The sequence below is a fragment of the Balaenoptera ricei genome, chromosome 6, assembly GCF_028023285.1.
Source record: "Balaenoptera ricei isolate mBalRic1 chromosome 6, mBalRic1.hap2, whole genome shotgun sequence".
Lineage (NCBI taxonomy): Eukaryota > Metazoa > Chordata > Mammalia > Artiodactyla > Balaenopteridae > Balaenoptera > Balaenoptera ricei.
Genome location: NC_082644.1, coordinates 105047605 through 105059973, shown reverse-complemented (window position 1 = coordinate 105059973; position 12369 = coordinate 105047605). Strand labels below are relative to the sequence as shown.

At 45.1% G+C, this 12369-nt stretch overlaps 1 protein-coding gene across 2 annotated transcripts in view; it reads right to left on the bottom strand.

Annotated features, from left to right (window-relative positions):
• Nucleotides 1-12369, bottom strand: part of PAPPA (pappalysin 1) — a 254269-nt gene that overhangs the window by 178392 nt on the left and 63508 nt on the right. For both annotated transcript variants that reach the window (XM_059925463.1, XM_059925464.1), the window contains one exon: nucleotides 6057-6249. In XM_059925463.1, the coding sequence (XP_059781446.1) occupies nucleotides 6057-6249 (193 nt within the window). The remainder of the gene's footprint in view (nucleotides 1-6056; nucleotides 6250-12369) is intronic.

Genomic DNA, 12369 nt, shown 5'->3' with positions numbered 1-12369 from the left:
GTTTCCTAACCATGCCATCTAATTCATTTTAGCAGCTTTCCAAGGGGCAAGCCAATCCCTCAATGGGACCAGCCCAGCCCCAGAAGTAGAATATTACGGTGGCTTTCCCTATCATCTAGTGTCTTATGTGTCTGGATTCAATCTCCCTTTAGCCACAACAGCCTCTGGGATCCTACTTGTTCTCCAGACTTGGCTCCTGTTTAGGAGACAGTTGCTGGGAAGGGAGGGGGATAAGCCCTTTCCTCATGTACGAGGGTGAGCGAGCCCAAAACTCTGTAAATCTGAGCAACTCCTACAGAGGGACTGGAAAGGGAAAATGTCAAGAAATGTCATAGCCCAACCCATTATTTCTCAAAATGCAATGGTCCTTCCAATACCTCTTTCCTAGAAGAATCACTATACTTTGGCTACCTGAAAGATACAACGGAGGAACCCTATCTCAAGCCTTAGGGCTTTTGCTTCATAGGGAACCTCCGTAGACCCTAGGCTCACATGCTTGTCAACATCACAGTCTGCTGGTGGTCCTTACTCCTCCTCCACCCAGCTGCCAGGGAGCTCAGCCCCAAACCTAAATTGAACACTTCATGTCCCTGCTTATCTGCTTACATGGTGGTCAACATATGTAGTTTAACGTATGTATGTATGTATGGATGGATAAATACCAGTCACTCCAATATGTTGCTAAGACCCATGATTCACCTAGTCTAGACCCTCAAATTGCAGATTCTGCATCCTCAGCTTTATCACTGTAAATATGAAAACATACATAGGTAGAAATGTTATAAGCACACTAATATTCAGTGATAGGAGAATGATTAAATAGCCTAAGGTTAATCTGCTCAATGGAATGGTAAGCAGTTTTTATAAAAAATAATTATAAAGATTACTAAATTTTATGGAAAAAGGCATTAGCTATCATGTTAAGTGAAAGAGTCATATTCAAAACCGTATCTATAGCAGCATCTCAATGCTCTTCTAATAATCTTAATGCAACAAAATATGATCAGCAGTAATTTCTAGGTGATAGAACACAGGATGATTCCTCCCTCCCTACTTTTATTCCTTCTGGTTTTCTGAACTTTCTATATATTTTCAGTATGTATAAGGTACTCCCGGACTAGCAATAATGATGATTATACAGATATGCTTGCAGGCAGGGGATGAGGAGTGGAGAGAGAGGCGCTCAGCACCACTCTGGTTCCATTACAATGACCACAATCCATGCATAGCAACTCAGAGTCACAGGACTGGCTTTATGACGACAGTGAGATTACAAACATCCTTGTATGGAATCGGGAGTCACACCGATCTTAATGGTAATTGAGCCTTTCTACTTCTTTAGATGCTTTGTTTTAGATGATACACATATAGTCACCTGCACTTCACTGAGTTCTTGACACAGTGTAGGTTCGCAATAAATACTTTGATGAGTGAATAAGCCATCATCCACCTGACAGTAAATGTGCCTAATTTACACAGAGCTCTACCAAGTGCATTCCCTCATGTTCAATCACTGGTTCATGTGTTCATTCAATATTTCATCTATTCATTCAGTGGATACTCATTGAACAGCCTCTGGTTGTTAGCACTGTACAACTACCAGCCATTAGCCATCCAAGGGTGAGTACATTTGGTGTGGTACCTGCCCTCATAAGAGCTTTCCATCCAGCAGAGGCAACGGTCTCTAAACAAACAGATAAATAGATATAAAAGTACAGATTCATCATTTCTAGAAGGAAAGTTGATAGATGATGTAGGAGAGAATAATGGGGTGGAGCGTGCTGGGCTTATTTAGATTGGCATAATCATAGAAGATCTTAGTCAAGGTATGGTGAAGAATGACACAAAGAGTGGGAGTAAAGCATTCCAGGTTCAGTCTAAAGGTATGTAAAGGACCTATGCAAGAAAAAAGGGCTTGGTCCATAGGGGTCCTTAAAGAAACCTGAGTGGCAAGAGTCACAGACGAAGGAAAGAGCAGTGAGAGGCAAGGGCCAGATCATGGAATGTGCTGCAGACTACGTGTTAGATTACACATAAAAGTAATGGGAAACCACTGGAGGGTTATAACACATGGGTGACGTGACCTAATTCACATTTTAAAATGATCAGTCTGAATGATGAAGGAAGAATAAATTGGGCACAAGTAAGAGCAAAGTCAGTAACTAAAAAGCAAAGGTGGGTGATCCTGAGTATGGTGGGTGATGTTCCCATTTTATAGTTAAGGAAACTGAGAATCACGAGTACAAAGTAACCACACCAAAATCATAGCTCAGAAAGTCATAGAGTCAAAATGGGCTTTACCAAAATCAGGCAGGATCCTACACACATTCAGGGAGTGTACAATATGTGTTTCTAATCTTTGGCATTTCTTTGATTTTAATGGGCACCTGTATCTACACAGACACACACACACACACTCACACACACACACACACACACACGCACACACTGAAATCATAGAAATACAGGATGCTAACACTGGAAGAGATCATCTTTCTTACCCAGGTTCCATGAGAATCAAAGTTTAAAGCTCCAAATCTGTGCTATCTAATACAGCAGCCCCTAATCACATGTGGCTACTTAAATTTAAATGAATTAAAATTAAATAAATGTAGAATTCACTTCAGTTCCTCATTTAAACTTGTCACGTTTCAATTGCTCCACAGCCACAGTTGACTAAGTGGCTACCATATTGGACACTGCAGAATGCTCTATTGAACAGTGCTTCTCTAAGGCGTCCACTGTACATAATGAATTAACCTCTCTCCTATGCATCTAAAATGGTACTAGTTATGTACCATCCTTAGGAGAACTGAGAAAACAGTTACTCAAGTCATTTTCTGTGTTCTGAGATTTGGAAAAGGAACCTTGGTTGAGAAAGGCTAGATCCCCTTGAGCTTACAGATCAGAAAAGTGAGGCTGAAAAGGAAGAAGAAATGGATGAGGCTGCAAAGACTTCAGACCCAGGTCTCTTGGTCTCCAGTCCAGCATTCTTTCCAATACACCACAGCCCACTGTTCAGAAAAACGCAACCATCTAGTCAACACATGTTTGCAAGACAGATGAAAATAAAGGAGTTAAAAAAGCCAGGGGTGGCCTTGAATTATTTATTCAGTTGCCCATGTGTGAGGACACAGGCTGTGGGAGGACCTGAATATGTTTTTTTAAGGAAAACCCTTGTATTCTCTTAGACCACAGATGTGAGGAACAGCAGGAGGACATGAGGATGGCCAGGGGCGAGAGGTTGGCATTGATGAATGTAGTGGAAAACACCAGAGATTTTGCAGGGAAAGAGAACTTTTCAAGTAGCTCAACAGCTCTGGAAAACTGTACAAGAAGGGAGCCTGTATTTCCTGAACACAGAGCGTGTGCGCTAGGCACAGCACAGAGGTCATCTTGTTGAATTCCCCACAAAAGCCAGGTGCAGTGAGCATGTTAGCACCTTTTATGGAACAGGACTCAGAGGGCCAGAGAGGATCAGAGAAGGGAGATGACTTGCCCAAGGTCCCACAGGCTGGGAGTGGTGAAGCTGAGACTGTAACACAGACAGCTTGACATCAAAGCTCGTGCACTTTGTACTAAGCCAATTTCCACCAGTATGAACTCCGTGTGTACGGGAGAGTGATAGTTCCATTCCTTTACAACGATTTATTGAACTTGTTGACCTACTTCCTTTAGCCATAGACTATGGTCTACATAGCTGTTAACCCTAATTAGACATGTTTCTAAAATGTCAGTTTGAATTTAACATATGATAACTCCGCTGTGAAATCTTAGACTGAACAGAATAGCTATTGTATGAGCCTCAAGTACCAACTGACTATAGGTTATTAAAAACATATTGATTGAAGCTGAGGGCACTATGTAATAGAGACATATCTCATTACACAACAATTAACCCTCCAATAGGTTTCCAACAATCAGATGGTATTTATTTAATGGACAATAGCCGCTTTATGAAATACAAATTGAATACATACACAGGAAGCTTCATTTACAAAACTTCCATTTTTAAGTGGAATCGAGGCCAAGCCTTGACCAAAAGTCTGATACTCCTCATTGCCACAGAAAAAATAAATAAATCTACGGGCTGCTGGAAAGCCTGCTCTGAAGTGTCACATGAGGTTTCCCAACCCCAGCTCTAAGCTCCCAGTGAGGATGGCTGGGGAAGAGGAAGGGGGGTTTCTACAGAGGGCCTAGGGAGTGCATTTCCTTTCCCCGTGATCACATCCATCCAGCTGTCAAATGAAGGTTCTAGATTCAGGGACTGATAGTAGTGTGGAAAATTGGAGCCCGAATTTAATGTGATGCCATGATCTAGTATGTTTTTTACACACACACATGCACACGCACACACACACGTATACACCCATACTTGTGAGAGCTCCTTGCCACATTTTGTGGCCTTTTTTGAGGGGAGGGGTATAACACCTCCTTCATAATTCAAGGTTTGGAAAGACTTAATGAAAGAACATGAGAGCCTAAGATAAGACACCGCAAAATGTGAGTCGAAGCCCAGCTCCCACCACCTGCAATGGGCTTTTGGTCAAATCTCTCCACCTCTTTGTGCGCCAGTCCCTGCCTCATCTGGCAAATGCAGAAGTTGATTCCCCTTTTATAGAATTACTGGAAAGATTAAATGAGACTGTATAGAAAGCATGTAGTACAGAATCCAGTGCAGAGTAAGCACTCGATAAACGGTGACAACCACAACCATAGAGTAATAATTAATCATTAGCTGGTTATTATTTCCACCATCATCAGTGTTGTATCATCATTATTGGATAAAACATCCCCAAGAAGGGCTGGAAGGGGGGCAATATACTAATCTACCCTAAATTATAGCCAAGTTCCAACCAAAATAGAGGTCAACATCGTAGTACGTTTCATGACCCTTTAAAGTCCCCTAAAGCTTGAGATCCTCAGGGAGTCCTGATGCTGAAAGGCAGCACAAGAAACCGTTTGATTCAGGTTTCCACCTTCAGGCCATGCAGGCATCATTAGACCCACTTTTCAGCGGAGAATAAGACTCAGGGAGGGAAAGTGACCTGCCCAAGGCCATACCGCTAGTGAGTGGCAGACAGGAGCTGAACTGAGGTATCCCGTGTCTCAGTTTATCATCCTCTGATCTAAAAATTCTACCTTCAGTTCTATAAAACAACACTAGGCACAGGCACAGATTCTAATTATACAAAAATATATGTGGGACTTCCCTGGTGGCGCAGTGGTTAAGAATCCACCTGCCAATGCAGGGGACACGGGTTCGATCCCTGGTCCAGGAAGATCCCACATGCCGTGGAGCAACTAAGCCCGTGTGCCACAACTACTGAGCCTGCGCTCTAGAGCCCGTGAGACACAACTACCGAGCCCGCGTGCCACAACTACTGAAGCCCCTGCGCCTACAGCCCATGCTCCACAACAAGAGAAGCCACCGCAATGAGAAGCCTGCACACCGCAACGAACAGTAGCCCCTGCTTGCCGCAATTAGGGAAAGCCCACGCAGCAACGAAGACCCAACACAGCCAAAAAAAAAAAATCAGTGTTGAGCCCTGCTCAGCTTAATGCTGATTCAAGAGAAAGCTAAAAGCCTTAAAAAAATAAATTATATATATATATGTATATATATGCCTGTGTATTCATGTATAATGTACCCTTCATATACTATACGTATAGGAAGGTGTTTAGCCCATTAACCAGAGGCAACTTCAACTCCCGAGCTCACGGAGATGAGACCAGTACCTCCATCCCAGAGGAGGTTCTGGTGACAGAGGGTTTCCATGTTTTTAATAATAAAATGAAGCTAAATATTCACCACTTAAAATATGCATCATTACTCATTAATTTCTGTTAGCAACCATTCATGTATTCCCTGACCCCCGAATCTACATCGTGCCTCTATGGACCAGTCACTGTGTTAGTCGTTGCGGGCACTCGTTAAACAAGATCAAGAACAAAAACCACAGTGAAATCCCTCTCCAAGGCTGCTTCCCTTCCAAGTTTCCCTCTTCTTGGCAGGAGAGAGAGAGGGGCATCAACACTTCACAGGCCACACTCACCTTTCAAAGAAGTGGCCGTCGATGGGCGGGAACCACTCCAGCATCACGGAGTCGGTCGTGTGGCCCACGATCTGGGGGGCAAGGGCGACAGGCGCCGGCTTCCTGGAGGGCTGCCAGCTCTGGTACACCAGGTCCAGGTAACAGTGCATTCTGGCGACTTGATTGGGCGTGAAGGAGTCAGTGCAGTCGTCATCTGCAAGCGGGCAGAGGGAGAGATAAGAACCTCGCTGCAACGGGCGGGCAGGCAAGAGAATGATGATGTCTCCCGGTGGACCGGGAGCCAGCACCCCAGCCCTTGCCAACTCAGAGCTGGCCTCTTCTAGTGCTCAGGAGTTAATGGTCTGTGAACAAATTAGTGCAGTCATCACTTCTGGAGACAGGTGAGAGGGAACAGGAGGAAGGGGAGGGAGGACAGAACTGAAAAGGCACGTCTGAGCCTGGAGAGGGAGGTCATGGATAAGGACAAGGGCAAGACAAGCTGCTTTCCACGGGGCCCGAATCCACTGGTCAGTAAGTCACACATTCCCTTATCCGCTCCCTCCCCCACCAATCATTCAACCTCTCTCACTCATCCACTCATTTTCTTGTGTATTCACTCATTCACCCACTCACTCCTTCTTTTACGCACTCACTTGTTCCTTCACTCACGCCTTCACATTCATTCATCCACTCATTCATTAATTGTGCTATTTACTGATGCAGTGATACTGGCCTTCAAACAAGCTTTCTGAGCATCGATTCCATAGTCTCTGCTCTAAGCCAAGGGCCAAGGAAACGTAAAACATTCCTGCCCTCAAGGAGCTACCTGCCTAGTTATAGAGTGAAGGTCAGTTCGCTGTGTGGGTCAAGGTGGTTATAAGGCTGTTCAGGTCTGTGACGCTGACTACTGATGAAGAGGAGTTGGCATGTTGAGGAAGGCGGATGCACCGGAGAGGTTTCTGGAGGTCAACCAGGTTGCACAGCTAAGACTGAGAAAGCAAGCTGAGGCAGGGCGGGAGGGGGGGCTCAGGCCTGCAGAGCCGATGTGTCCTATGCAGCAGGCACAGGCCAGGAGTCAGGCAGACGCAGAAGCAGTCCAGGCTCAGTGTCCACGGCGGGGATACAAGACAATGACGTCGCCTGCACGGTGCTATCACCGGGAAACTCCCAGGCGTGGGGCATTGTGCTGCGGACACATATAACCCTCCCACTAGTCTTGGAGTAAATACTGTGATTTCTGCATGGTACAGAGGAGGAAATTGAGGCTGAGAGAGGTCTACCTGCTTTTTAAAGAGCACAGAGCTAGGGGCAGATCTGAGATTCGAACCCAGGCAGTCTGGACTCCAAGGCCACGTGTCTAATCAATATGAGAACTTCTTTCTGAGGGTACACGAGACCTTGTCTGGGCAAAGTATCCTGCAGGTGCTTGATAAACAGGAGTTGAGCCTGAGTCTGAGGGGGCTGGAATACAATCTCTTAATGTCTTTAGATCTAACGACCTTCAATTCTAGTCTCTCTTTTCTAGGATGCGGAATGAAGGCCACGACCCGAGACTTATCCACACCCGCCTCCAACTCCCCACCCCAAGGAAGAAGCTGGACTCCCATCTCTCCCTCCAACAGCTTTATTCAGCTGCCCCAGGGGCAGAGCAAGGCGCTGTTTTGGCTTCGTTTCCAAAAACACCCCTTCCCAGACGTGTCCGCCTGGTCAGGGTTTCCGCAGCTGGGCCCCAGACGGCGGAGCACGGAGATCGCCAGATCTTAAAACAAACCCGCCACTGGGAATCCCGCAGCATAAACTCACTTCCCCTTATCAAACAAACAGAAAATAACTTTGGGCAGGTGCTGGGCAGTTGGACATGACCTTGAGAATCCAACTTTGAGAAGGGACGGGGTACAAGGAGGTTATACACAGAAGCTGCCTCTGATCCCCTTAGCAATTTTTGACAGTCTCCTTTCCAGCACCCTGGGGAAGTCTTTCATACATTGGGTGTCCTTTGGAAAACACTGTAAGAGTGACTAGTTACACAAATCACTCTCAAGCCCAGATACCCCCATGTAAACCCCTGGATACCAAACGTTCTATGGGTCCCCATTGCCTGGAGAATAGAGTCCGAATGCACTTGATGGTCTAAGAAGGGTTAGATCATCAGGTGCATTTTCCTTTGTTACTATGAACTTTGCACTTCATCCTGAAAGCTTTGGAAAAGCCACTGGATAGGTTACAGGCAGGAGAAGGACATGATGGCAAAGGAAGTAGGGGTTCTGTAGTTAGATTCATGCATGAGGAACCTGGAGTCAGGAATCCGGAGTCAAATGATTTTATGCCCTCAGTGCTTCGGTTTCCCCATCTGTAAAGTGGAGATGATGAAGATAACGAGAGTGCTTATGTCAGAACACTGCTGAGGGTTATGAAAAGTGCAACATCAAGAGGTATGACCAATGCTCAGTGAATGCTCACTGCCTCGGGACCGGGAATAGTGCCTGTGTGTGTGCGCGCATGCATATGCGCTGAGGTGGGTGAGTGCTGGAAAACTAGAAGCAGGAACAAATAACAGAATGTAAAGTATTCATTCTCTTTGATCTCACAACATCCCATTTAGGAATTCAACAGATAGATACTCATGAACAAACACGAGGGAAAACATACGTACAAGGATGTCTTTTGAAGCATCATTTACCTAGTAAAAATATTAGAAATAACACATCCATGTGTCAATAGGGGGTTGACTCTGTACCTTGAGGCACATGCACAGAAGAGAATTCTAATCAGTCATTTCCCAAAACAAGGAAGTAACTTTAAAACTCAGGTCCCTTGTGTGTAAATTGGGGACATTTAAATCAACCCCACTACTTAGAGTTGTGGTGTGGGCTCCATGAGCTGGAACGTATAAAGCATTTATCAAGATGAATGAAGAAGAAAAACTGCAATTTTTTTCCTCTCTACATTCTGATTTGTTTGCTTTTCTTCCCCCAAAGAAGCGTATTTTCCTTTTATAACTTAAACGTTAGCCGTTTCCATGTCTGTCAATAAAAAAGTTTGAAAAACGGATAGGTGATAGAACCTGGTAGGAGAACAGAACTGTATCTGAACTTTAAAGCTGAAGTCGGAAAATGTCCCTCCCAGGGTAGATCACTTAGAGACTGAACTGCTACCAGAATCTTGGGTGAGGTAAGGGTCTCTGTTTATCATAAAGGCTCTGCCTCAATTAGCTAACGTCTCGGGTCAGCCCCTCTTAGCTTTCTGCCATCACAGGCTTTCCCTCCTGATATCCGTGGCCACTTGATCCTGGTCTCTAGGACCAGCCAACCCATCTTGTTCTTCTGTCCCCACGTTGTCCCCAAGCAGAAAGGACTTTGGGGGGGTTTCAGTATTCTGGAAGTCTGCACCAGTCCCCATGCTGTTGAAGTTGTGCCCTGAGTTTTCTAATCAAACTTTGTTCTCAAGAACAATTTCCATCCGTAGCTGGAAGGGCACAGAGCATGGAGGTTCAGGGCCTCCACTCCCTGTGGAGCCTCGGGCACAATGCTGACCCCTGACAGCCTCATTTCTACCCGCTGTTAAATAAGGAATCATGATGCTAACTGCTTCCTACAGCTGATGAAAGCATTTAACAAGCTAACCATTTCCAGTGCGTGAATAACTGAGTTGCCCTTTGTAAAAGTCTCTGCCTTTTTGTTGTTTTAAAGACAATAATAATAGCAACAGCAATAAGTGATTATATTCACTGTAGAGCATTTGGAATGTGCCAAGAATACTGCAAAGAAATAAACATTACCATAAACATTACCTAGAGATAATACAATTAATATCTAGTATACACATATATGTATGTGTAGATGGATGTGAATATCTACAGTGAATTTCTGTAATTCTTATCATCACAAACATCATATATATACTTGTGATGATATATGATATATATTCCAGGTCTTACACTAGACATTAGGCTCTGGGCTGTTTTCACGCTAAACAGTGAACAAATAATCCTACTAATCGTCACTTATTGAGCACGAGTTATAGTACCAAGGACAGATCTAAAGCCTTCACCTGTACCATCACACCTACTGTCATGCAAGGTAAGGGTGACTAACCTCCATGGTATCGATGAAGTAACAGGCTCAGAGAGAAGTAACTTGCCTGAGGTCAAAGGCTAGCGCACGGAGGATTCAAGCTGGTCCCCACACTCCACACTTCACACTCTGAACCACCATGTTACTCTGCTTTGTGCCCCTCAACCCTCTGCTACGCATCTTCAGTGGTCACATAATGTTCTATCATATAGGTACCTTGGGATTTACTTCAGCAACCCATTCTCTTTGGACTTGTAGGAAGCTTCTATTTTTTCACACGTATAAAAGCCCTTCTTTTCTATGCTTGGTAGACAGTAAATGCCTAATTAATATTTGGAGAATAAACATTGCTAAGAACATTGTTAGGACTAAATCTTTAAACACATCAACTGATTTATTTCCTTAGGATATACTTCTTAGAGGTGGGGCTGCTGGGTCAAAACGTATGTGCATATTAAAAGAGACACACAGAACAACGGTGGCAAGGCACTTGCTCCCAAAGGCTGGGGAAGGCCTGGTTTCCACACTCTTGAGGAGGCAAGGCCTGGAGGGTCCTCTTGGTTGGCTCCCTATGGCCTATTACCTTCAGGAAGTAAAATCTGAGCTGCTGCCCTTCTATCTGCCTGGGGATTATCCGACAGCTCAACGTGACCGCACTCACCCGGTGCTCGACCTGGCTTGCCCCATCACCTGCCTGGTGCCTGCTTAACCTGAGCAGCTGGGACTCTCTTAAACTTCCCCAGTATCAGAAAGGGAGCCAAATAATTCTTGCTTAAATGCAGGCTCTGCAATAGAAGGCATACCTTGTTTTTGCTGTGTGACCCTGGGAAAGTGACTTAAGATCCCTAAGCCACACTTTCTGCATCTGTAAAATGGGTGCAATAGCACTTGGGAGTAATAGCACTTACTCCATTGGGTTATTTTGAGGATTCAATGAGACAAGCCTAAGAAGTGTTTCCTACAGTGTCTGGCACACCACAGGCGCTCAGTAATTTCTGTAGACCTGCCACCAGCCACGTTCAATTAATTAAAATTACTTAGGACTAACAATTCAGTTCCTCAGTCTCACTTGCCGTGCTTCAAGTGCTCAATAGCCACAAGCGGCTAATGGCTACCATACAGGGCAGCACAGACACAGAACACATACAGCTTTGCAGAAAGCTGGAGGACCCAGGAAGGAGGGAACTTGGAGCAGCTGAGCCGGCAAGGTCTCCACCCTCTTGCCTTGACTGCAAACCCCCTGTGCATTGCTCTCCCCAGCCCTGAGAACCCGATCCTGGTCTGCATTTTGAATTTCATCCAGCTGCTTTTGTCACCTCATCTATCAGAGATCCTAAGGAAAACAAACATTTCAAAGTTCGTGGTTGCCTTGAATATGCTTTTGCGGGTGTAAGTTTGTTATCGTAGCTCAGTGAATTAGTTCTGCTGTTAATGGGTCACTGAGCTGAGGGGTTCCTTTAAAAAAACAACATTAAATCAATCACCCTTTAGATCTGTACAAAGGGGAACAAAAAAAGATTTAGTTTATGGGGGTCTGGTAGCTAGTGGCAGCTCCTGACCCCTAAGAGGCCGGCAAACTTCCAAATTCATGTTATTGTTTATTTTCCATGTGCATTGAGCTGGCCAAGGAAAGGTGCTATAGAAATGGAACGTAAGCAGGGCCCTGTGAGAGGACAGGGCACCGGATGTGAGATGCAGGCTTGGCTGGGAATGGGAGCCCAGTAGGAATCTGCTTTTGAGGAAATACCCAGTACCCGGGTCTTTTTTAGAGACCCAAACCTAAGGACCGTTTATGGTGCCAAGGGTGGGCACTGACCCTTCAAGAGACCTCAGGTGTGAACTGTAGGAACCTTAAACTGGAGAGGCCCCCAGAGGCCATCAGCCCAAATGGGAAACCAGGAAGACCCACGGGCAATCATCGAATTCATTGGGTTTCAGGAGGGAAATCCTCTCTTCAAATGCAACCTGAGGCAGAACTCCAACAGAAACGGAAAACTGTTGGAAGGGGGCTCCCCTGGTTCAAGCAGAGATGGAGGCCTAGAGTCACACAGCCACTCAGGGCAGCCCCCCGAAGCATCTCTGTGGGACAGAGCTTGAAAGCCACCCAAAATGCTCAATATCCCACTCAGCCATCAGCTATGTCTCATTTGAAGAGAGGCATGAGAGTAAATGAGAAAAAAAAATACTTGGAGTCACCAAAATATACAAGCAGCTCATGCAGCTCAATATTAAAAAAACAAACAACCCAATCCAAAAATGGG